General features: G+C 40.7%; 1 protein-coding gene across 2 annotated transcripts in view; it reads left to right on the forward strand.

The window, feature by feature from the left end:
• STXBP5L (syntaxin binding protein 5 like) overlaps positions 1–26102 on the forward strand; it is a 198185-nt gene that overhangs the window by 25184 nt on the left and 146899 nt on the right. For both annotated transcript variants that reach the window (XM_023755805.1, XM_023755806.1), the window contains exons 2-5: positions 4639–4736; positions 10528–10609; positions 13398–13498; positions 23457–23591. In XM_023755805.1, coding sequence (XP_023611573.1) covers positions 4639–4736; positions 10528–10609; positions 13398–13498; positions 23457–23591 — 416 coding nt within the window. The remainder of the gene's footprint in view (positions 1–4638; positions 4737–10527; positions 10610–13397; positions 13499–23456; positions 23592–26102) is intronic.

The raw sequence follows: 26102 nt of genomic DNA on the forward strand, positions 1-26102 counted from the left end.
TTTCTCATTCCCCTTGCCTGAGGAGATACATCAGAAAAAATATTGCTAAGTTTTCTTCTAGGATTTATATGGTTTTGAGTCTTTAAGTCTATAATCCATTTTGAGTTTATTCTTGTGTATGGTGTAAGAAGGTGATCTAGTTTCATTTCTTCACATTTATCTGTCCAGTTTTCCCAACACCATTTAGTGAATAGACTATCTTTACTCCATTGTATGTTTTTTACTCCTTTGTCAAGTATCAAATGACCATACAGGCATGGGTTGATTTCTGGGCTCCCTTTTCTGTTCCACTGATCTATATGTGTTTTTATGCCAGTACCATGCTGTTTTGATTACTGTTGCCTTGTAGTATAGTTTGATATTAGTGGTGGGTGATGGAGATCTGGGTTCCTGATGGAGATCTGGCTGCCTCCTGGTTCCATATGGCTGCTGGAGCTGCTGTGCTGTAGATACATTCCAGCTGTAGCTATGAGGCTCTTGAGGCTCTGCCACAGTCAGTCAGGAGAGGGAGCTGGATTCTCAGGTGCCAAGACTGCTTCTTCTCCACTCTTACTCTCCACCAGACAGTAGTGTGGGACTGCACCCTGACGCCTCTACTGCTACTGCATTTACTGGGGTGGTGGGCTCAGCCATGATGGCAGGTACTGTCTTTGTCTTCCCTTTTGTCTCCCTTAGGTGTTCCAATACACCCACTTCAGATGTACCAATGTGTGGCTCCCTCAATTATGCTAGCGTGTTGAGCAGAGGAATCTTTGTTGGATTGTGGATATATGATTAGTTGTAGATTTAAAGTTTGTTACAAAGAGTTTTCTCATTTCACTGTGATGCTATTGTCACTCTAGATTTTGCTTTTTAACACAGATTGAATGTCTTCCTCTTGTTAATACATGCTTAGGTAAGTGTCTAACAGTTTCTCTTCCTGGAGGCAATCAGTGTTATCAACCTTTTGTATATCCTTCCAGAGATAATTATTGCATATATATGTAAACATGGTTTTATCCCATAGCAAAAATTATAGTATAATATACATACTTTTTACCGTACTTTTTTCCTTAACAATATATCTTATCTGTCATTCCATACAGGTCTACTGTATTCTTTCTATGAGTTGTATAGTATTCAATGATATGGCTGTGCCATAATTTATTCTATCAGTCCCTTATAGGTAGACATTTAAAATTTAAAAGTCAGTTATTATTACATGTTGTAATAAACTCCCTATATATAAGCCTTCCCTGTATGTACATTCCTAGAAATTGAGTTGCTTAGTCAAAGAAGATGTATATATATTTTTCCATTTTATTTTATTTATTTTTAAATCTTTATTGTTGAAAGTATTATATATGTCCCCCTTTTCTCCCCCCATCGAATTCTTCTTGCCGGCTCACACCTCCCACCCCAGGCCTTTACCACCCTATTGTCAGTGACCATGGGTTATGCATATATGCATACCAGTTCTTTGGTTGATCTCTTCCCAACCACCCAATCTCCCCTGCCTTCCCTCTGAGGTTCGAGATGTATATTTAAAATTAGTATTTTAGTATTGAAATTTCTCTCATTTATGTGTGTTGTAATTAATCTACATTCTCTCCTTACTGTTTGAATTTTATTTTATATATTTTAACAGCTAAATTGAGGTATAATTCAAAACCACACAATTCATCTATTTTAAATATACATTTCAGTGGTTTTTAATATATTCACAGGGTTGTGCATCCATCACCACAGTTAATTCTAGAACATTTTTATTATCCCCAAATATGGCTGTTACCCTCCAATCTTCTTTTCTCACCCTTTTATCTAGGAAGCTACTAAACTACTTTCTGTATGTATAGATTTGTTTATTCTAGACATTTATAAAAAATGAAATCCTACAATATGTGGGATTTTGTGACATTTATTTTAATGCTTTTTGTTTTTCTTTTTGCTATATGTTTTATATCCCTTTTCCAGTGTTGAGGGATATATGTTTATTTTATGTGTGTTGAGGAAAACAATACACACACACAAAGAGTTGTGTGTGAATTGATTTAGTGGTTACTTTCAGATTTTTCTAAACCAATCTTTAATTCCTACTTATTTAATTGTCAGAATTAAGTCTGAAATGAATGGAATATTTTGGGTCTGATGTTTGCTTACTTTTTAACTTCATTTTAAGATGTGATGTTTAGCATACTTTCATCCTATACTGTTACTCCTATTAAGCCTTTTATTGGTATACTAGTAATTCTGAGCTGTTATGTCAGTGTTAATTTTATAAGAGCTTTTCAACTTAGAAACTGTCCTTGATTTTTGTATTATTTTTAGCTTGTCTACTTAAATTAAATTTAAATATATTAATTTGAATAAATATTAAACGTTATCTCTACATTTATTGTTTTCAATGTGCACTATTCATGCTTTTATACTAAGACCTCCCTTAAGATTCTTTTAATTTATGATAGTTCCCCTTCTCTCTCCCTCCCTCCCCCCCATGCTATTGATAATTGAAGAAACTAGATCATTTGTCTTACAGAATTTTCCACATTCTGTATTTGGCTGATAGCTCTTAACTTCAGACTTTTTAAAATGGGGGCAGTGGCTTAAGAAGGAAATAATGCTGCAAATCACCTATTTCCCTTGATATACACCCTTATTTCCAGGGCATGTTATTATCATGATCAAAGTAATCTTCTTTACAGTTGTGATAATGTTGATGAGTCTTGAATCATGATTTGGCTTTGCTCTTTGTTGTCTGCCAAAAGTACTTATTCTAGAGTTTGCCAGAGGAATCAAGTCCAATCTAAAGATATCATTTGAACTATCATGATGGTCATTGTAACAATTTTAATATATGATCAGGGCTTTAGTTTCATAATTCTGTTCTGCTCCATCAAATACAAATGTGACTGCTCTGTTCCTAGTCTTAAAGCTAATGAAGGATTATTTTTCATTATCTTGTCCTACTCCTAAGAATCATTTATATAGAAGCAGAGGCTAATTATTATTGAGTCATCTGCTTTATTTTGCTAGGGAAAGACAAGTGAATACATACATACATATATACTCACCACCTAGATTTGATAGTTATCATTTTGCTATATTTATTTTATCATCCATGTATCCACCCATCTATCCATATTACTTTTTTTGATGCATTTTAAAGTAAATTGCAGATGTCAGCACACTTTACCTCTTAAAACTTCAATATGCACATCATGAACATTATATTATTTTATAATTTGTATTTTTTGAGGTATAATTTCATACATAGAAATCAAAAATTTAATTGAACCATTGATGAATTTTGAATTTTGATGTAATCCAAACCTCTATCAAAATATAGAATATGCCCTAGCTAGTTTGGCTCAGTAGATAGAGTGTCAGCCTGCGGACGGAAGGGTCCGGGTTCGATTCCTGTCAGGGACACATGCTCGGGTTATGGGCTGGATCTCCCGTAGGGGGCATGCAGGAGGCAGTTGATCAGTGATTCTCTCTCATCATTGATGTTTCTATCTCTCTCTCCCTCTCCCTTCCTCTCTGAAATCAATAAAAATATTTTAAAAAACATATATAGAATATTACTTAGTAAAATTCCTTCATATCCTTTCCCAGTCAGTGCTGCTCAGGTCAACCACTGATCTGAATTTTTTCATCATATTTTAGTTTTACTTGTTCAGAATTCAATATGAATGTAATTATACTATATGCACTCTTTTGCGTATTTTTTTTTATTTAGCATAATGTTCTTGAGAATCATCCATGTTGTTACATCTGTCAGTAGTTTTTAATTGTTTAGTAGTATTCCATTTTATTAGTATATGACAGTTTTGTTTTTTTATTCTTTTGTTGTTGGACATCTTGGCTGTTTCTAGTTTGTTGTATATAAAGTTGTTAGGGCCTTACTTATACTAATTACTAGAGGCCTAGTGCACAAATTCGTGCACCAGTAGGGTCCCTCACCCTGGCCTGTGGGATCGGGCCAAAACTGGCTCTCCAACATCCCCCAAGGCATTCTGGATTGTGAGAGGGTGCAGGCCAGGCCGAGGGAACCCATTGGTGCATGATCAGGGCCGGGGAGGGACGTGGGAGGTTGGCCAGCCGGGGAGGGACTGTGGGAGGGCTCCAGGGGGTGTCAGGCCCGTCTTGCTCAGTCCCAATCAGCCAGACCCCAGCAGCAAGCTAACCTACTGGTTGGAGCATCTGCCCCCTGGTGATCAGTGCATGTCATAGCGACTGGTGGACAGGCTGACTCTCTGCCCCCTGGTGTTCAGTGTATGTCATAGCAAGCAGTTGAGCAGCCTTAGCATGTCATTAGCATATTATGCTTTGGTTGAACAGCTGACCCGTCAACTGGACACTTAGCATATTAGGCTTTCATTATATAGGATTATATTGTACATATGTTCTTTATTTTCTTGGGTACATACATATGAGTGGAGTTTCTAGGTGATAGGACAAATATATATTTAGTTTCATAAGAAATTGCAAGACATTTTTCCAAAATGGTTGTCATTTTATACTCCTACCAAGATTTCGTGATAGGTTTTTTTTTTTAATTGAAAAGAAAATATTATTTTAATCATCCTAGTGGTTGGATAGTGGTATTTGTGATTTTCATTTTCCTGATGACTATTTTTACTATTTCCTCTCTTTCAGACAGTTCGGCATGGTTTTCCTTATCAGCCCACAGCATTAGCTTTTGATCCAGTTCAGAAAATCTTGGCTATTGGGACAAGAACAGGTGCTATACGAATGTATCCTTAAGTTTTTGTTCACTACTTGCTATATTAACAATTACATTTCCTTAAGTATTCAGGTGAGTGAATATATTTGTAACCACATAAAAATTATTGTTTCTTTAGAACTAACAGTTGTGAAAACCAGCATTGTCAGATTTTTTGGCCTATTTTTTTTTTGTTTAATATTCTTACTAGAGGCCCAGTGCACGGATTCGTGCACCAGTGGGGTCCGTTGGCCTGGCCTGCGCCCTCTCGCAATCCGGGACTCCTTGGGGGATGTCGGAGGCCCAGTGCATGAATTCGGCCCAATCCTTGCAGGCCAGGCCGAGGGACCCTACTGGTGCACGAATCTGTGCACCGGGCCGATTTCGGCCTGATCTACTCAGGCCAGGGTGAGGGACCCCACGGTGCACGTATCTGTGCTCCAGGCCTCTAGTATACATATAAGATTTTTGCCTAATCTCTTCCTTCCCTCCCCCCTTTCCTCTGAGATTCATCAGTCTGTTCCATGTTTCCATGCCTGTGCGTTGAGCTTCTGCCCCCTGGTGGCCAGTGCGCATCATAGCTACCAGTTGAACGGTCACTTAGGCTTTTATATATATAGACTAGAGGCCCAATGCACAAAATCCATGCAAGAGTAGGCCTTCCCTCCCCTGGCTGCCAGCACCAGCTTCCCTCTGGCACCCAGGACACGGGCTTCCCTCACAGCCCTGACTTCATCTGGGAGGTTGTTCAGAAGGACATCTGGTCTAATTAGCATATTACACTATTATTATTATAGACTAGAGGCCCGGTGCACAAAAATTTGTGCACTCGGGGGTGGGGGGGGGGGGTCCCCCAGCCCGGCCTGTGCCCTCTCGCAGTCTGGGACCCCTCGGGAGATAACAACCTGCTGGCTTAGGCCTGCTCCTGGGTGGCAGAGGGCAAGCCCAATCCCTAAGTGCAGCCCCTGGTCAGGCTCAGAGCAGGGCCGATTGGGGAGCTGGGGTGCCGCCCCGTCATGCACAGAGCAGGGCGGGTCGGGAGGTTGCGATGCCACCCTCAGTCACGCTCAGGGTAGGGCCTATTGGGGAGTTGGGGCACCGCCCACTGTCACACTCAAGGCAGGGACGATGGGGAGGTTGCGGCGCCACCCCGTCACGCACAGAGCAGGGCCGATCAGGGGGTTGGGGCACTGCCCCCTGTCACTCACAGAGCAGGGCCAATCAGGGGGTTGGGGCGCTGCCCCCTGTCTCGCTGATCCCGGTGCCGGAAGGCATATTACCCTTTTACTATATAGAATAGAGGCCTGGTGCACGGGTAGGGGCCGGCTGGTTTGCCCTGAAGGGTGTCCTGGATCAGGGTGGGGGTCCCCACTGGGGTGCCTGGCCAGGCTGGCTGAGGGGCTGAGGGCTGTTTTCCGGCTGGCAGGTGACTAAAAGCTCCCAACCGCTCCTTGTTTTCTTTTTTTTTTTTTATTCTGGGCCAGCTTTAGCTCTGAGGCCTCGCTCCTGAAAACTTCGATACAATGTTGCGGTCTGGGGCTGACTGAAAGCCGGTTTCTGGGGTTTTGTTCAGCTTCTTATTTGCAACATAGAAATAGTTGCTTAGAGTTGCAGCTGAGAGGCCGGCAAGTTAGGCGGGGAACGTTGGAGTCTGCAGTCACTGGAGTAAGCAAGCCTCCCTGCTCGCTTCAGTGCATGGCTGCCGGCCGCCATCTTGGCTGACAGTTAATTTGCATAAGGATACGCTGATTAGCCAATGGGAAGGGTAGCGGTCGTACACTAATTACCATGTTTCTCTTTTATTAGTGTAGATTGCTTTCAGAGAGGAAGAGAGAGGGAGAGAGAGATAGAGACATCAATGATGAGAGTCATCGATTGGCTGCCTCCTGCACGCCCCCTGCTACCTAGCCCGCAACCTTGGCATGTGCCCTTAACCAGAATCGAACCTGGGACCCTTCACTCTATAGGCCGATACTCTATTCACTGAGCAAACTGGCTAGGGCTGGCCTATCTTTAATGTCTGTGAGATGAGTATTTATATCCCTTCTTTAATTCCTGGTATTGGTACTTAGTGTCTTTTCTCCTAATCAGTGTGGATAGAAGCTTATCAATTGTATTGGTTTTCAAAAGACCCAACTTTTGGTCTGATTGCTTTTTTGTATTGTTTTTCTATATTCTGTTTCATTGATTTTACTTTGATTTTTAAAATTTCCTTATTTTGCTTAACTTTGGGTTTAATTTTATCTTTTCTGGTTTCTTAAAGTGGAAATTGAGGTCACTGATTTGAGAACTTTTCTTCTTTTCTAAAATATGCTTTTAGTACTGTATATTTCTTCCCAAATATTTATTTAGTTCCATCCCATTTTTTAAAATAACCTTTTTATTTTGACATAGTTGCAGGTTTAATTGTAGCTATAAGAAATAATACAGAGAAATTCCATGTATTCTTTACCCAACTTCTATCAGTAACATCTTATTAAACTATAGTGTAATATTACAACAAAGTTATTGATATTGATACACTCAAGGTACAGACCATTTTTAGCATCACATTGATTTCTCATGTTGCCTTTTTGTTGATGTTGTTTTTAATCCTCATCTGAGGATATTATTTCCATTGATTTTTAGAGAGAATGGAAGGAAGGGAGACAGAGAGAGAGAGAAACATAGATGTGAGAGAGATACATGGATTGGTTGCCTCCCGCATGCACTCCTACTTGGGCCAGGGGTTAGCCTGCAGCCAAGGTACATGCCCTTGACTGGAATCAAACCCACAATCCTTCAGTCTGAGGGCCTATGCTCTAACCAGTGAGAAAAATTGGCCAGGGCTTCATGTTGCCCTTTTTAAAAAATATGTTTTTATTGATTTCAGAGAGGAGGGGAGAGAGAGAGATAGAAACATCAACGATGAGAGAGAATCATTGATTGGCTGCCTCCTGTACACATCCCACTGGCAGCCCAGGCATGTGCCCTAACCAGGAATTGAACCATGACTTCCTGGTTTATAGGTCGATGCCCAACCACTGAGCGCATGCCAAACAGGCTTATGTTGCCCTTTTATTATAGTCATACCCTAGCTCTCCAATTCTCCCACCCCCACACATGACTCCTGACAGTCACTAATTTCTTTATTTGTCTGTTAATTCTATCAAATTCTGAGAGTAGAGTAAATTTGATTCTCCAACTCTGTTTCTGTATATATTTATTTTTCTTTCCAGCTCTATTAGTTTTGCTTTCTGTTTTTCAGAGCTCTGCAGTTTGGTGTGCACATATGTATGACTAGAGGCCCAGAGCACAAATTCATGCACAGGTGGGGTCTAGCTGGGGCGGATTGGGGCCAGGCCTGTCGGGAGGAGGAGACAGCAGGAGGTTGGCCAGCTGGCCTGCCCCAATTGGGGCCTGATCAGGGCCAGGCCGGCAAGGGGGAGGGGCTGCTGGGGGTTGGCCAGCCGGCTCTGCTCCTGATCGGAGTGGGGGGCAGAGCTGGCTAGGTGCAGGGGCTGCGGGCCGATCGGGGTGGTGGGGGCCCATCGGTGATAGGACTGGCTGGGGGGAGGGGCTGCAGGTAGTTGGCTGGCTGGCCCCGCCCCCCATTAGTGGAAGGGGACAACCAGGGGTAGGCCGGCCAGGGCAAGGGGCCACAGGGAGGTTGGCTGGCCCCGCCCTCGATCAGGGTAGGGGGGGCCGATCAGGGACGGGGCCGGCCAGGGGGAAGGGTCATAGGAGGTTGGCCGCCAGCCCCACCCCCGATCGGGGTAGGAGAAGCTGATCAGGGATGGGGATGGCCAGGGGGAGGGGCTGTGGGAGATTGGCCGCTGGCCCCACTGCCGATCGGGCCAGGTCACTGGCCGCAGTGGGCGTCATAGCAACTGGTCATTATGGTCGTTCCGGCGTTCCGGTTGCTGGCTTTTTATATACATAGATTGTCATGTCTTCCTGGTAGATTGATTCCTTTATCATTATATAACATCTTTATTTGTCTCTAGCAACTTTCTTTGCTCTGAAATCAACTTTATTTGATATTAATATAGCACCTCCTGCTTTTTAAAAAATAATGTTTGCATGATGTATCTATTTTAATTCTTTTATGTTAAACTTACTATGGCATTGTATTTGAAGTGAGTTTATTATAGTCAAGATGGATCATTTTTTCTGTTTTATTCTTTTTGAGGTATAATTAACATATAATGCTGTGTTTGTTTCAGGTGTACAATATAATGATTCGATGTTTGTGTATATGTTGAAATGATCACCACAATAAGTCTAGTTAACAGGCATTACCGCACATAGTCACATTTTTCTTTTGTGTTTTCTATTATCTTAGTAACTTTCAAATATACAGTACAGTATTATTAACTATAGTTACCATGCTGTGCATTACATCTCCAGATTTTATTTATTTTATAACTGGAAATTTGTACCTTTTGACCATTTTACCAATGTGGCCCACTTCTCAACCCTAATTCTTGCAACCACCCATTTGTACTCTGTATCTATAATTTTGGTGTTTTGGGTTGTTTATTTGTTCTTTTGTAGATTCTACACATGTGAGATAATACAGTATTTGTCTTTCTCTGTCTGACCTATTTCACTCAGCAAGATGCCTTCAGTGTTCATCCATGTTGTCACAAATATTGTCCTTCTTTTTAATGGCTGAATTATATTCCATTGTAGGTATATGTACCACATTTTCTTGATTCATTCATTCATCAGTGAATACTTTAGTTGTTTCCATATCTCAGCTATTGTAAATAATGATGAATTGAATATGGGGATGCATGTATCTCTTCAAGAGAGTGATTTCATTTTCTTTCTGGGACTGCCCCAGGGGCTGGGGCTGTGTATAGGGCCCTTTCAGGATCTCTGGGGGCACAGACAAATTTATCCTGTTTGGTGCCTGTGCCAGCAGGCCTGGTTGACACAGAAACTCAACATAGGCTGAGGCAGGGGGCTAATGAGTTACAGAGCCATTTCAGAATCGAATCTATAATCTTATCAAATTTGGTAGCCTTACCTCTAGGGCAGTGGTTCTCAACCTTCCTAATGCCGTGACCCTTTAATACAGTTCCTCATGTTGTGGTCACCCCCAACCTTAAAATTATTTTCGTGGCTACTTCATAACTGTAATTTTGCTACTGTTATGAATTGTAATGTAAATATCTGATATGCAGGATGTATTTAGGCGACCCCTGTAAAAGGGTCATTTGACCCCCAAAGGGGTCGTGACCCACAGGTTGAGAACCGCTGCACTAGGGGCTTCCACACTGCAGCTGAGACAGGCTGGAGCTGGTTCAAAGGCTACTTCTGAGTCCACAACCAGGACCAAGGTCTCTATGCCTATTTCCTGATCCATTCATGGGCTTGACTCCTCTGGGTCCCTTGGTGTATGGTGTTTGCTGGTGACAAATCCAAATCCAAACTGGGCTGTAACCACATTCTCAGGTGTACAGAGCTATTTCCATATTGTTTTGGAGATCTGGGTGTCAATCTGCCTTCTCAAAATGGCTCTCTTCATTCTGGGACTGCCCCAGGGTTTCACAATCTACTTGAATCTAGTAGGCTTCCATGAAGGCCACTTTGTCTGTGTATGGATGCCAGATTATTTTTGTTGTGAGGGACGTCTTATTTGGCCATTTTGCTGTTATCCTGTGCTGTATAATGCAATTTGCATTAACAAAGACTAAGATTTTCAACTCTTTATTTTCAAAAGTTAGGATAACTGAAAAGCAAAATATCAGTTATTAGGTAAGTTAGTTTATTTTTTTCTTGTTAGTAGAAGTGCTAATTAAAATGTTAGAATCCTTGACTTTTATTTATATTAGACTTGGGAGACCTGGTGTTGATTGTTATTGCCAACATGAAAGTGGTGCAGCTGTCCTGCAGCTCCAGTTCTTGATCAATGAGGTAAGGATTTTCTTTTTACTATTTCTCTCTCTCTCATACTGCATTCATTGATATAATCTTTTTATATTTTGATTCTAAATCAGCGGTTCTCAACCTGTGGGTTGCGACCCCTTTGGGGGTCGAACGACCCTTTCACAGGGGTCGCCTAAATACATCCTGCATATCATATATTTACATTACGATTCATAACAGTAGCAAAATTACAGTTATGAAGTAGCAATGAAAATAATTTTATGGTTGGGGGTCACCACAACATGAGGAACTGTATTAAAGGGTTGCGGCATTAAGAAGGTTGAGAACCACTGTTCTAAATGCTTAAAGACATATATGTATATAGTATTATTCATGGTCAAAGTTTTCCTAAAAACGGTACTCCAGTGTTTGTCAGTTTATTAAATTTTAAAAGAAAAAGTTGTATATCTTAGAAGATCCTGTTATTGTGATTGTGTAGAATAACTTATAGATATTACTGAAATATTTCACTTGCTTCAGTGACCATAAAACTTTTATTCTATACATTCTCTGCCCACCAACTTAAATTTTATAATCCAGCACTAGTTTCATGTTTTGTCTTTATCTTCCATGAAATAATCTTTTCACTTATGTACCTATGGGCTCTTTTATATGTGTGTATCTCCATGTGCATATGTTGGTATATGTATGAATTTGTATATATTTATGTATCCATAGCTATTATGACCATTGTTGCCTACCCTACACATATTTTATAAACCTATGGGTGATTAGGAACTCCCTAAGACAAAATATTTATTCATAAAGTTCAGAAAGGTTGAAGATCTTCCATTAGTTGAGGGCTAATTAAGTCCATCTCAACTCAGATTTTTATTTTAATGGGAAGGTGTTTTATTTAATTTGAATGGCCATCTCATAGCCTTTTATTTTTTAAAATATTTTGATAGATTTTTTTAAAGAGAGAGTAAGGGAGAGGGAGAGAAACATCAATGTAAGAATAAAAACATTGATTGGCTGCCTCCCGCACACCCCCTACTTGTGATTGAGCCCACAACTCAGGCATGGGCCCAGACCAGGAATGGAACTGGCAACCTTTCAGTGCCCAACCAACTGAGCCACACTGGCCAGTGCATAGATCTTTTTTAAAAAAATATTATTTTAATCCTTCAATTACAGTTGAGTTACAATATTGTATTACTTTCAGGTGTACAATATAGTGAGTATACATTTCTATAACTTACTAAGGGTTCAATCCAATAAGTCTAGTACCCCTCTGACACCATACATAATTATTATTATATTATTAACTATACTGAGTGGCCAGATTATTATGGCCATCTGACGTTTGTAGGCAAATTAGCTATAATTTCGCGCTGAAGTTGCTAGAGGGCCAGACCATTCTAAATAGGGAAGCAGGTTGTTTACCACGACATTAGAAGTGATTTTTTTCTGAAGATATGGGTAAACAATGCGATTTAACAGCCTTTGAACGTGGGATATATTTGAACGTGAGTGGCCAGATTATTATGACCATCCCATCAGTACTTCGTCGGGCCACCTTTTGCCTTCAATACTGTGGTGATTCTTCTTGGCACTGACTCCACGAGATGTTGAAAGGTGATGTGAGGAATCTGACACCATGCCTGATAAATAGCACTGTCCAGTTCTGTGAGATTTGATGGTTGTGGAACCAGCTGCCTAATGGCTCTTTTAACTTTGTCCCACAAATATATATATGTATACACACACACACACACACACACACACACACACTAGAGGCCTGGTGCATTAATATGTGCATTGGTGGGGTCCCTAGGCCTGGCCGGTGATCAGGGCCAATTGGGGCCAACTCACCCAGTCCCGATTGGGACCAGGCCAATCAGGGCCTGCCAGTCGGGGGGAGGGAGGGGCAGAGGGGTCGCGAGAGGTTGGCTGGCCAGAGGGGAGGAACTGTGGGAGGTTGGCCGGCCATAGGAGATTGGCTGTGGGACCACAATGACCACCATGGGGGCAGCTCCTGCGTTGAGCATCTGCCCCCTGGTGGTCAGTGCACATCATAGCTACTGGTCGTTTTGGTCGTTTCGGTCGTAATTGTTGCTTAGGCTTTTATATATATAGGTATGGTATCTGCCATATTAAGTAGAAAATAGCCTACTGTATTTGAAATAGGATTTATTTGTATTTGGAGGTTTTGTATAAAAAGAATCTCAACATTATTTTTGAAGTTGTACTGAATTCTAGTTGGAAAAATGTTTTCTTTTATTGTAATTTTTTTAAAATTATAGATGAAACTTCTGAACTATAAAAACAATCAAATTATACCAAATATACTTTTTAGGAAGAGTATATACTTTTCAACTATAGTATATAGGAAATTCTTACAAATGGAGAATTTTATATGACTAGATTGAATTTTAAAACTACGTTGGATATTTGCTTCTTTGCAAAGCTATATAGTACATGTGTGAATAGTAGAAACAAAAAAATTAAGTTTTTTTCAAAGACAATAGAAAAAAGCCTTAAAAGTCACAGTGATGCTTAATATAATTATTCCTTTCTTTTGGTATATGCATATTCCTTGAGCTAGTCATCCTGATTAATCTCTATGCAAAGTTACTTGTTTCTTCCACTTCAGCATTCTTATCCTTCCTGATTGAAGTATGTGCAGTTGAACTTCCTTGTATTTCTAGGTTATATAGATACAAATAACTCTTCAAGCAGTGAAAAATTCAGTAAATTAGTTTGCTGTTTTTCCTTCATAAAAATTCCTAAGTTAAATAAATCACTTGCTAAATTTGTCTTCTTTTTATTCCAGGGTGCTTTGGTCAGTGCAGGTTCAGATGATACACTTCATTTGTGGAACCTTAGACAAAAAAGACCAGCTATTCTTCATTCTCTTAAATTTAATCGAGAACGGTAAGAATGTGTGAGTTAAACAATTTATTAATGTACAATAAAATTATTTCCTGAACAAATTATAAGTTAACTTTTCAAAGATCTTTTTTCATAATCTTAATAGCTAGAAATAACCTAATGTTTATGATTATTTTATAACAGTTAATTTTCATAGAAAATTCATAGGTCATATAGATTTAGTCATCTACTAACGATAACTTCTAACATTTTTGTTCTCCTTGCTAAAAAACCAGGGTTCTGGAAAGGGATCTGAGGCTGTTAAGCCACAAGGTGTACCTAAAAGTTAAAAAACAAAACCTTTTTTTCTTTTAAATGTCTAAAGAGCACAAAATTGATCCTTCTTTTTTTACTGCTGCATGGTATTCCATGGTGTAAATGTACCACAGCTTTTTTATCCCCTCATCTATGATGGGCACTTAGGCTGTTTCTAGATGTTAGCACTTGTAAATTGTGCTGCTGTGAACAAAGAGGTGCATACATCCTTTCTGATTGGTGTTTCAGGTTTTTTGGGATATAGTCCTAGAAGTGGGATCACTGGGTCAAATGGCAGTTCCATATTTAATTTTTTGAGGGAATTCCATACTGTTTTCCATAATGGATACACCAGTCTGCCATTATGTCTGTCAGTAGTGTACTAGGTTTCCGTTTTCTCCATATCTTCACCAACCCTTATCATCTGTTGATTTGTTGACAGGTGTGAGGTGATACCTCGTTGTTTTTGCTAAGCAACATAAGCCAGTCAGAGAAAGAGAAAGACAAGTATCACATGATCTCACTCATATGTGGAATCTAATAAAATAAACTGTTTAACAAAATAGATCCAGAGACATAGAATCATGGAACAGATTGTTGAACCTCAGAGGAAAGGCGGGGTGGGTGGGTGGGAAGAGATCAATCAAAGAACTTGTGAGCTTGTATGCATAACCCATGGACACAGAGAATAAGGTAGTGGAGGCCTAGGATGGAGGTGGTGGGGAGGAAGGCTAAAACAAAATAAGAAAAATATATCCTCGGGTGAGAATTGCAAAAGAAAAAGCACAAAATTGAAAAAAATACAAATCTATTATAAGCGCTTCTCACCTGTTGGGGGGGGGGGGGGAATGTACAAACTTGAATTTTCTTCCAATAGCTTGGTCTCGTGCTCAGAAAACATGAAGGCTTATTATGAAACTCCAACCCGTAGGCTGCAGATAGAGAAAGGGTGTCACTTGGACCTACCGGCCAGTGCTTAATTACCTCAATTGAGGTGGACTTAATTAGAAGTAACATAAAAATGCAAGCTGACAGATTTTGGAAAAATTTAAGTCATAGGAACTTTGTATGTGTTGCCTATTTCAATGCTTACAAAAATATGATATATATCTTTTTAAAAAAGAAATGCATTATCTTAAATTTGAGAATAAACATTGACACTCTTGACTAGAGAATAATCATTCACTATCACAATTTGTACTATAAACTAGAGGCCCAGTGCACGAAATTCATGCACAGAGGGGGATGTCCGACTATGGGATTGGGCCTAAACCGGCAATCAGACATCCCTCTCACAATCCAGGACACTGGCTCCTAACCACTCACCTGCCTGCCTGCCTGCCTAATGCCCCCAACTGCCTTCCCTTGCCGGCTTGATATTGCCCCCAACTGCCCTTCCCTGCTAGCCTGGTCACCCCCAACTGCCCTCCCCTCCCAGCCTGATCTTGCCCCTAACTGTTCTCTCCTGCCAGCCTGATCTTACTCCTAACTGCCTCTGCCTCGGCCTCCACCACCATGGCTTTGTCAGGAAGGAAGTCGGATGACGGCTGGTTGACCCGGTCTAATTAGCATATTACCCTTTTATTAGTATGGACTAGAGGCCCGGTGCACAAAAATTTGTGCACTCGGGTGGGTCCCTCAGCCTGGCCTGTGCCCTCTCGCAGTCTGGGGCCCCTCAGGGGCCCATTCCCCTGGCTGCTGGCACCAGTTTTCCTCTGGCGCCCGGAAGCCAGGCCTTTGCTCTTCGCCAGGAGGGGCCGGCGCGGCGGGCTTCGCTCTTTGCTCTTCGCTCTTCACTCGCTGCTTGGGCCCCCGGGACGGGGCTGGCGCGGCGGGCTTAGCGCTTAGCTCTTCGCTCGCTGCGTGGGCCCCGGGGGCAGGGCCGGCGCAGCGGGCTTCCCTCTTCGCTCGCCACACCAGCCTTCGCTCGCTGCTCCTGCCCGGGGCCAGCGGGTTTCGTTACGTCGCTTGGCGCCTACATATGCAAATTAGCTGCCATCTTTGTTGGTGGTTAATTTGCGTATCGTGCTGATTAGCCAATGGGAAGCGTAGCGAAGGTACGGTCAATTACCATGTTTGTCTATTATTAGATTAGATTTTAGTGTTTTTTCTTTATTTATTAAAGCACCTTCAGCCCTAAGACAGCAACCAGCCTTTGTTTTTTGAAAATTAGATATTTCAGCTTCTTTGGATGGATGACTCCTGTCAAATCTGATTTTAAACCTAAATATGGAAGAGAAACTTCCATAGTGCATGATCTGAAAAATGAATAAGGTCAAACATTCACATTTTATGCATATTAACAGCCCTTGCTATCATTAATCATAAATTGTCTAATGTTGGGGAAAGCATAGAGACATTTTATATGGCTTTCAAGTAAAATTCAATATGTAGGTTATGATATACAGACCTTAAATTACTTGTATTTACTATACAAGAGTTTATTTTTTCTATCTGTGGTGTTATGCTTCATATTTCTCTAGTGTCCTTGATTTTGTCTCCTTTGATTTTTGGTTTTCCTAATAACTTTTTATATTGAGATTTTGGGGTTGTAGTTTTTCCCGAGACTTCATTTCTCTTCTAGCTGTAGTAAAGGTATTGATTTTCAGTTTATTAGGCCTTTCTCTTCTATATTTTAACCATTGAGTTTTGAGAATTTTACATTTTATTCTAGATAAATTTTCTAGTCCTTTGTTGGATATGTAGTTTGCAAATATTTTCTTCCAGTCAATAGTGTGTCAAGACCCTTTTAATAGGGTCTTACATAGAGAAAATATTTTAAATTTTTATGAAGCCCAATTTATTAATTCTTTCATTATGGACCATACTTTTACATAAAATCTAAAAGTTTGTTGCTTAGTCCTAGTTCCCAAGAAGTTTCTCCTATTTTTTAAAAGTTTTATATTTGATATGTAAATGTATGCTCTGTTTTGAGTAAATTTTTGTGTAAGGTTTGAGGTGTAGCTGGAGATTCATTTTTGTCTCAGTAGATATTCAATTCTCCACTACCATTTGTTGACCTCTTTCATTCAGTTGCCTCACATATTTGTCAAAAGAATGCTGGATATATTAAGTGGGTTTATTTTTCTGTGTTCTCTGTTCTGTTCAATTGTTCTATGTGTCTATTCCTCTGCCAATGCCCCACGATTTTGATTATTGTAGGTATATATTAGGTCTTGAAATTTGGTAGACTGATGCCTCCTACTTTATTCTTCTTTTTCCCAAATGCTTTAGCTATTCTAGTTTCTGTGCCTTTTCGTACAAATTTAAGAATAAGCATATCTACAAAAATGATTTTCAGAGTTTTATAAAAGCATGAATTAACATTTTTATTATACAGTGGGGCCTTGATTTACGAGTGTCCTAACGAGTTTTTCGAGATATGAGCCGTCTCTCGGCTGATTTTTTGCTTTGAGTTGCGAGCTAAAATTCGGGTTATGAGCCAGCTTCAGATACCCCACCGCTAGTTGGTGCAGCGAACGTCACAGTGAATGCCATAACATCAGCCCAGCATCACGTGTCTCACTCGTTCACAATTGATTTGACATACGAGTAATTTGAGTTACGAGCTCCGTCACGGAACGAATTAAACTCGTAAGTCAAGGCCCCACTGTATTGAATATTAAAATCCATGAACAAAGTATATCTCTTAGATCTTTTATTTCTTTCATGTGGGTTTTGTGGGTTTTAGCATATCTACACTAATAAAAGAGAAACATGGTAATTAGCGTACGACCCCTACCCTTCCCATTGGCTAATCAGCATATCCTTATGCAAATTAACTGTCAGCCAAGATGGCGGCCGGCAGCCATGCACTGAAGCGAGCAGGGAGGCTTTCTTGCTCCAGTGAAGGCGAACTCCAACGTTCCCCGCCTGACCTGCTGGCCTCTCAGCTGCAACTCTAAGCAACTATGTAACAAATATAGAAGCTAAACAAAACCCCAGAAACCGGCTTTCAGTCAGCGGAGCTTCAGCCAGCCGGACCGCAACATTGTATCAAATACAGAAGGTAAAGGCCAGAAACCTGCTTTCAGCAGCGAGGCCTCAGAGCTAAAGCTGGTCCAGAATAGGAAAAAAAAAAAGAAAAAAAGGAGCGGTTGGGAGCTTCAGTCACCCGCCAATCTGAAAACGGCCCTCAGCCCCTCAGCCAGGCTCGCCAGGCACCCCAGTTGGGACCCCCACCCTGATCCAGGACACCCTTCAGGGCAAACCAGCCAGCCCCCACCCATGCACCAGGCCTCTATTCTATATAGTAAAAGGGTAATATGCCTCCCGGCACTGGGATCAGCGGAGCAGCGAGGTTCCCGGCACCGGGATCAGCATGACAGGGGGCAGCGCCCAAACCCCTGGTCTCCCTGCGGCTCTGTGTGTGACAGGGGGCGGGGCCACAACCTCCCTATCCGCCCTGCTCTGTTCGTGACAGGGGAAGGCGCCCCAACCCCCTGATCAGCCCTGCTCTGTGCCTGATAGGGGGGAGCTCCCCAATCCCCTGATCGCCCTGTGGCTCTGTGTGTGACATGGGGGAGCTCCCCAATCCCCTGATCGCCCCCCGGCTCTGTGTGTGACAGGGTGCAGCGCCCTAACCCCCTGATCAGCCCTGCTCTGTGTGTGACAGGGTGCGGCGCCCCAACCCCCTGATCGGCCCTGCTCTGTGTGTGACAGGGTGCGGCGCCCCAACCCCCTGATCGGCCCTGCCCTGAGTGTGACAGTGGCAGCGCACCAACCCCCTGATCGGCCCTGCTCTGTGAGTGACAGGGGGCAGCGCCCCAACCCCCTGAATGGGCCCTGCTCTGTGAGTGACAGGGGGCAGCGCCCCAACCCCCTGATTGGCCCTGCTCTGTGCGTGACGGGGTGGCGCCGCAACCTCCCCATCGACCCTGCCTTGAGTGTGACAGGGGGCGGTGCCCCAACCCCCCAATCGGTCCTACCCTGAGCGTGACTGAGGGTGGCATCACAACCTCCCGATCCGCCCTGCTCTGTGCATGACAGGGGGCGGCGCCCCAACTCCCCAATCGGCCCTGCTCTGAGCCTGACCAGGGGCTGCACCTAGGGATTGGGCCTGCCCTCTGCCACCCGGGAGCAGGCCTAAGCCAGCAGGTCGTTATCTCCCGAGGGGTCCCAGACTGCGAGAGGGCACAGGCCGGGCTGGGGGACCCCCCCCTCCCCGAGTGCACAAATTTTTGTGCACTGGGCCTCTAGTAAGTTATATAATTGCTTTTTATATTTCTGTCTCAGTATATTGTATTTTATGTGATTTTAAATGGTACTGCACTTTAAATTTCAGCTTTCACATGTTTCATGTAAATATATAGAAATACAATTGAGTTTTATATGTTTATCTTTCTTATATGATGAAATGTTGCTGAACTCATATTAGTTCTAAGAGATTCTTTATAGATTTCTTGGGATTTTCTAAGTAGACCATCAGGTATGTCATCTGCAAATAGGGAAGTTTTCTTTCTCTCCGACCTACATGCCTTTATTTCCTTTCTTGCACTGGCTAGAACTTCCAATATTATGTTGAAGAAGAGTATTCTTCACTGCCTCCACCTTTATTGAGTTATAATAGACAAAAAAAAAATGAATGTCTTTAAATTAGACAGTTTGCTTTTCTTTTAAAAAATATTTTTATTGATTTCAGAGAGGAAGGGAGAGGGAGAGAGAGATAGAAACATCAATGATGAGAGAGAATCATTGATCAGCTGCCTCCTGCATGGCCCACACTAGGGATTGAGCCCAAAACCCAGGCATGTGCCCCAACTGGGAATCGAACTATGATCTCCTGGTTTATAGGTCAACGCTTAACTACTGAGCAACACTGGCAGGGTCTGGTTTTCTTTTTTTATTGTCTTTATCTGATTTTGCTCTCAGGTAATCTTATCTTCATAGAATGAATTAGGAAGTTTTCTCTGGTGTTTCTGGAAAAGATTGTTAGAATTGCTAATTGTTCTTTAAATGTTTGCTAGAATTCTCTAGTGATGAAACCATTTGAGCCTGCAGATTTATTTCTTTTATGAAATTTAAAAATTATTAATTTTGCTTAATTGTTTCAGCACTAATCAATCTATTTCAGATTTGGAGAGATAGTCTAATCTGTGCTTTTTGAGGAAATGGCCCATTTTATTTAATTTGTCACATATACTTGTGTAGAGTTGTTATCATCATGTTCAAGCTTGTATGATCAGTCATTCCTTATTTTATTCTTACTATTGGTAAATTATCTTTTCTTTTTTTCTTGTCTGTCTTGCTGAAGATTTTTCAATTTCATTGAAATTTTCAGTGAAACTGCTTTTTATTTCATTGATTTTTCTCTGTTGCTTTTCTGTTTTTAATCTCATTTATTTCTGCTCTTTATTTTTTTCTTTTGTCTATTTGGTTTGAGTTTATTTTGCTCTTATTATTCTAAGCTCTTGAGGTGGGAACTTAGTTACTGATTTGAAACTTTTTCTCTTTTCTAATGTAAGTATTTAGTGCTATAAATTCTCTTTAGGCATTGTTTTAGCTGTGTTCCAAATTTTGATTTATTATATTTACAGTGTCATTCACTTCAATGTATTTTTTTAAATTTCCTTGTGATGCCTTCTTAGTTTCATTGGTTAGAAGTGTGTTGTTTAGTTCCAAGTATTTGGAGATTTCTCTTATGCTTTTAAAAAAATTGATATCTAGCTTGATTCTATTGTCTTTAGAGAACACATTTTACATGACTTGAATTATTTAAAACTAGAGGCCTGGTGCACGAAATTTGTGCATAGGTAGGGTCCCTAGGCCTAGCTGGCAATCAGGGCCTATCGGGGCTGTCTGACCCAGTCCCGATTGGCAGCCAGCTGCCAGGACTGCCAGCTACCGGATGGGGCCTGCCAGACGGGGCCAAAGGGGTCGGGGGAGGGACCTTGGGAGGGTTGCCGGCCAGGGGGAAGGACTGGGGGAGGTTGGTTGACCATGGGAGGTTGGCTGTGGGAGTGCACTGACCATGCAGCTCCTGCATTGAGCGTTTGCCCCTGGTGGTCAGTGCGTGTCATAGTGACTGGCCAACTGAATGTTCTGGTCGTTCGGTCGTAATTGTTGCTTAGGCTTTTATATATATAGATTTGTTGAGGTTTGCTTTTTAGATCAGGATGTGGTCTATCTTGGTATATGTTTGTGGATGCTAGAAAAGAATACCTATTTCTCCCTAGTTGATCAGATTATTCTATAAAGGTTGATTAATTCCTGTTGGTCAGTAACTAGTGATTTATTTTCGCTTCCCACATGGCTTTCACTAACACAATTCTATCATTCAGAAATTAAATATTCTATGAATTTTTTAAACTTCATTTTTATTATTGACACTATTACAGATGTCCTCATTCCAACTTCCTGCTCTTGCTCACCTCAACCCAGCTCCCACACTCCCCTTCCCTCTGGCCATCACCACACTGTTGTCTGTATCTATGGGTTATACATGTATGTTGTTTGGCTAATCCCTTCACCTTCTTTCATCCAGCCCTCCCCCACCCCCAACAGCTGTCAGTCTGTTTCATGTATCTATACCTCTGTTTCTATTTTATAAATCTATGAATTTAAATAAAAGTAGAAAATATTATTTCTTTTGCTGTAGGAGAATGAGAATAAACTTCTCAGAGTTTCATTTGTTAGGAATTATGATCTTATTTCCTATGAAACTGCAGAGATTAGACTTATTTTTAAAAGTTGTCTTATGTTTGGTATTTTACAACTAACTATAGACAACAAAATTGAGCCAGTTTTTTTTTTTTGTTTTGTTTTTTTTACTGTTTGGTTTCTTGATTAATAGCCCATTAGTTCTGTGAATGAAATGCAACTAAATTTTTACTTATCTGTTTAATTTTGTCTCTTGTGTTATAGTTCTAGCTAGGTACAGATTGTACAAAATTATCAGATGCTTTTCTTAAAGAAATTTTAATTCTTTATCTTTTCTTTCATATGATTTGAGGTTTTTTTCATAAAAATTCCTAAGTATCAGTCTTTGACTTAAGATGCTGAGGGGATCTTAGGGTAGCTTATTATCATCATAATTGTCATCAGCTGTTTTGGGGTGACTACATAGTGATAATGCATTACCCCCACTATTAACTTACCAATTTAGGTTCTCATTCTGAAACTTGAGAGTAAGTAAGCAGCATTCAGCCACAGAACAGTGTTCCTTATAATGTAGTTTATAGATTATTTGTATAAGAATCACCTAGAGAAGTGCTTCCGAAACCATAATGTGTATATGACTCACCTGAGGTTCTTCATAAAATGCATTTTCTGATTCTGAAGTGGAACCTGAGATTCTAAGTCTACTAAGATTCCAGGTGATATCCATGCTGCTGGTCTATAGACTTAATTTTTTTAAAAATATATTTTATTGATTTTCTACAGAGAGGAAGGGAGAGGGACAGAAAGTCAGAAACATCGATGAGAGAAACATCGATCAGCTGCCTCCTGCACGCCCCCTACTGGGGATGTGCCCGCAGCCAAGGTACATGCCCTTGACCGAATTGAACCTGGGACCCTTGAGTCCGCAGGCCGACGCTCTATCCACTGAGCCAAACCGGTTAGGGCTAGACTTAATTTTTAATAGCAAGTACTGAGGATACTTGTTAAAATATTAGTCATATGTCCCATCCCATGGAGTCACAATTTGTGTAGCTGGAATCTGGGAATATGCATTTTAATGAGATATTTACTTATACTAAAGATTAAGAATTGTTATATAATTAAATGTTTTTTCTTCTTTTAAAAAATATTTTTATTGATTTTAGAGAGGAAAGGAGAAGAGAGATAGAAACATCAGTAATGAGAGACAATCATCGATCGGCTGCCTCCTGCACCCCCCTACTGGGGATCGAGCCCACAACCAGGGCATGTGCTCTTGACACTCTATCCACTGAGCCAAACCAGCTAGGGCCCTATTGTCCTTTTTAAGAGTTATTAAAGAGCATGAGTAGGTCAAACTAGAAAGAGTGATGATGCTCTGAAGAGAAGACTCTATTAAATGTCCAGATTTCATGTATAGAAGTTATGGTTGCCCTGGCTATGGAACAGGCTCCCAGAGTTGGCCAGAAGGTCCATTGTGAAAATGAGGCAGAACAAACAAACAAAAGGGAATAAGTACAGTGTACCTCTGACCTTATAAATTTTCTTTATATTACTTAGATGCTAAGCATCTGAATAAAAAGTAGATAATTTATCATCTTAAGTAGACAAACTCTCTGACAACTCTGAAATTTATGTTTTAAATCTACCTAATTTGAACTGAACATTACTAAAAAAATAACAACAAGCAAACAGATAGCTTGATAGAAAGATGGTAATTTTACAATCAAACAAGAATAGATTTAAATTCCAGTTTTGCCACTTATTAGCTGTCAGTCCTAGACAAGTAAAAATAAATTTTTTTACCTTAGCTTTCCTCTTCGTAAAACAGAAGTATACATCTGACTTGTAGTGCTGTTTTCAGAATTAGAAATAATATTAGTGCCTAGGTTAGATACTTATTTAATAGTGGGTATTATCATTATGGTTTTAACATTATACTGTTATTTATTCTATACCCTCACTAATAACTAAATGCTATTTGAGTATTTAGTAAATTTTATTGTTTATGTAGCTATCACTACATAGTAAGTTTAAGGAAAATTAATGCTATCATGCTGACCAGACATAAAGTTAGATATTTTAATTGTAATTTTCTTTCTTTCAGAATTACTTACTGTCATCTACCTTTCCAGAGTAAATGGCTCTATGTTGGAACAGAAAGAGGAAATACACATATTGTAAATATTGAATCTTTCATTCTTTCTGGATATGTCATCATGTGGAACAAGGCAATTGAACTGTAAGTTTGGACTTGAATATCACTTTATTGACCTTAAATATTTCATATGGTTATGTAACATATAAAATTGTAGTTATTTGAAACATTATGGCTAATTTATGATTAATATGAGTGAAAAGTTCAGCCAAAATAGTTAGAAAACATAAAGGCTTTTAAAAATAGATATTGTAGTATTAACATATGATAATTTTAGAATTTCCAAACACTACAGGTAATTAACGGTATGTATGCAACATTTGGTGATAAAATATTAATTCTAAAAGTTACACATGGAAATCATTCCATTCCTTATAGTCAACCTTAGTATAGCCACTTCCATTGATAATGACTAGTAGATTATGGCCACATTTAGTTTTATGGAAAAATAATCATAATCAGTTCACATAAAGGGTGGGGCAAAAATAGGTTTACAGTTGCAAGTACATGAGTTTATTCTTGTATTATTATTAATTTCTAGAGGCCCGGTGTGCAGATTTGTGCATGGGTGGGGTTCCTCGGCATGGCCTGTGGGGATTGGGCTGAAACAGGAAGTCCAATGCTGCCTGCTGCTTCCTCTCATCCCAGTCCCACTGCGCCTGCGTGGGCTTGTGCCCAGTCAGCCCTGATTGGGAGAGGCTTGCGCCACCACAGCAGCACTCACCAGCCATGAGCCCTGCATCTGGCGCCCGTTCTAAGGGGTGTGTGTGTGGGGGGTGCGGGGTGTAGGATGTGATCGGCCCTCCGGGCAGGCAGTGGGATGCCCTTGCCAGCCTGGGATCAGGATCTGTCCTGCTGACATTTGCGCCGGTTGTTGGGAGCCACCTGGCAGCTGCTTTTATATAGTTTCTTCCTTGTGAAGTATCTAGGGAGGGGAAGCAGCTGCGGTGCCCGAGACTGACTTCCAGGAGGCCGGAGGCACTGTTCGGATCATGCTGGTGGCGCTGGTCCATTGGTGCCTGGCCCATTCTCCAGAGATTGGACCTGCAGGACTACTGAGGGAGTGAGTGGCTGCTGCTGGGGTGGTAGGTCGCCAGGACAGGTTGGTCAGCTGAGCAGCACTCCTGCTGTGGGAGTGCACTGACCACCAGGAGGCAGCTCCTGCATTGAGCGGCTGCCCGCGGCTGCCCCCTGGTGGTCAGTGAGCGTCATAGCGGGAGTGCGTCATAGTTTATTTTATATAGATTATATCACTTTCCATGCAAACAACTGTAAACCTACTTTTGCTCCACCCTGTACTTTTTAAAAAAAATCCTACCCAAGGATATGTTTTACTGATTCTTAGAGAGAGAGAGAGAGAGAGAGAGAGAGAGAGAGAGAGAGAGAGAAATATTGATGTGAGAGAGAAACATCAATCAGTTGCCTCCCAAATGTACCCTGACTAGGAATTGAACCTGCAACCTAGCTATGTGCCAAGACCAGGAATCGAACCCCAACCAACTGAGCCACCTGGCAGGGTGCCACCCTGTATTTTTTAATGCTGGAGCTTATTCTTCCTTTGCCTTAACATATTGTTATAGGTTCAAAGGAGAATAAATTCATTAATATTTTTATGTTGTGATGTATACAGCTATTTGGGTATATGGTTGATGGCAATTACCACTTTGACTTTGACATTGATATTTACATTTCTGCATATGTAAAATGTGAAATCCCCCATATGTGAAGTTGCATGGAATTCTAAGCCATCTATTTGTAGTATGTACACAAACAATTTTCCTGGTTAATCAGAAAAACAAATTTTCTTTAATAAATGTTTATGCTCTATACATATTAGTTTCTTAATAAGATAAAGTTTTTACTTGAGGCTGGCTCAAGTAGGGTGGGGCAAAAGTAGGTTTACAGTTGTGAGTGCACAAAACAAGTTTATGCTTATATTATTATTTATTAATTATTGTATTATTAGTGAGACCATGAGAATAGATGAGATTATGCATAAAGAGTACATAGGAAAGAGGTAGTAAACTAGTAGACAGTGAACCAATTCACAGATATGTTTGTTTGGCCATCAGAGTATTTAAACATATCTGAATTATTAGTTTCTAATATTTAAAAATCGGTAGAGTAGAAATAAAAATTTAGATTTTCAGCTTTCATGAAAAACATTCATAATGAGACAATCGTAGTCCAGTATTCTTGCATGGTAGTAAGTAATCAACTGGAAATGAGTAACAACTATCCTTTAGTAGGTGGGTAATGTGCTATCCAGTTTAGCACAGCTTTTATTCAGGCTATTTAACTTGTTTGCAATATCTGCCTTGCTCCCGTGGGCCCTTGAATTCATGACCACATCTATACTAATAATATACAAATATGTAAATTGACCATCCCTCGGGAAACGTGTAAACTCGGGCCAATCAGCAGTGAGTATGCAAATATTTGTTTGTAATCCACCCTTTTGGTGATGGAACAAAACCAAAAGACAGAGCCATCTTATATTTTGGCGGGAAATTCACCCGCACTCCAAGTGTTAACTTGTTTGCATATCTGCCTTGCTCCGTGGGCCCTTGAATTCATGACCACATCTATACTAAT

Source organism: Myotis lucifugus, unplaced genomic scaffold (assembly GCF_000147115.1).
Source record: "Myotis lucifugus unplaced genomic scaffold, Myoluc2.0 scaffold_84, whole genome shotgun sequence".
Taxonomy (NCBI): Eukaryota; Metazoa; Chordata; class Mammalia; order Chiroptera; family Vespertilionidae; genus Myotis; species Myotis lucifugus.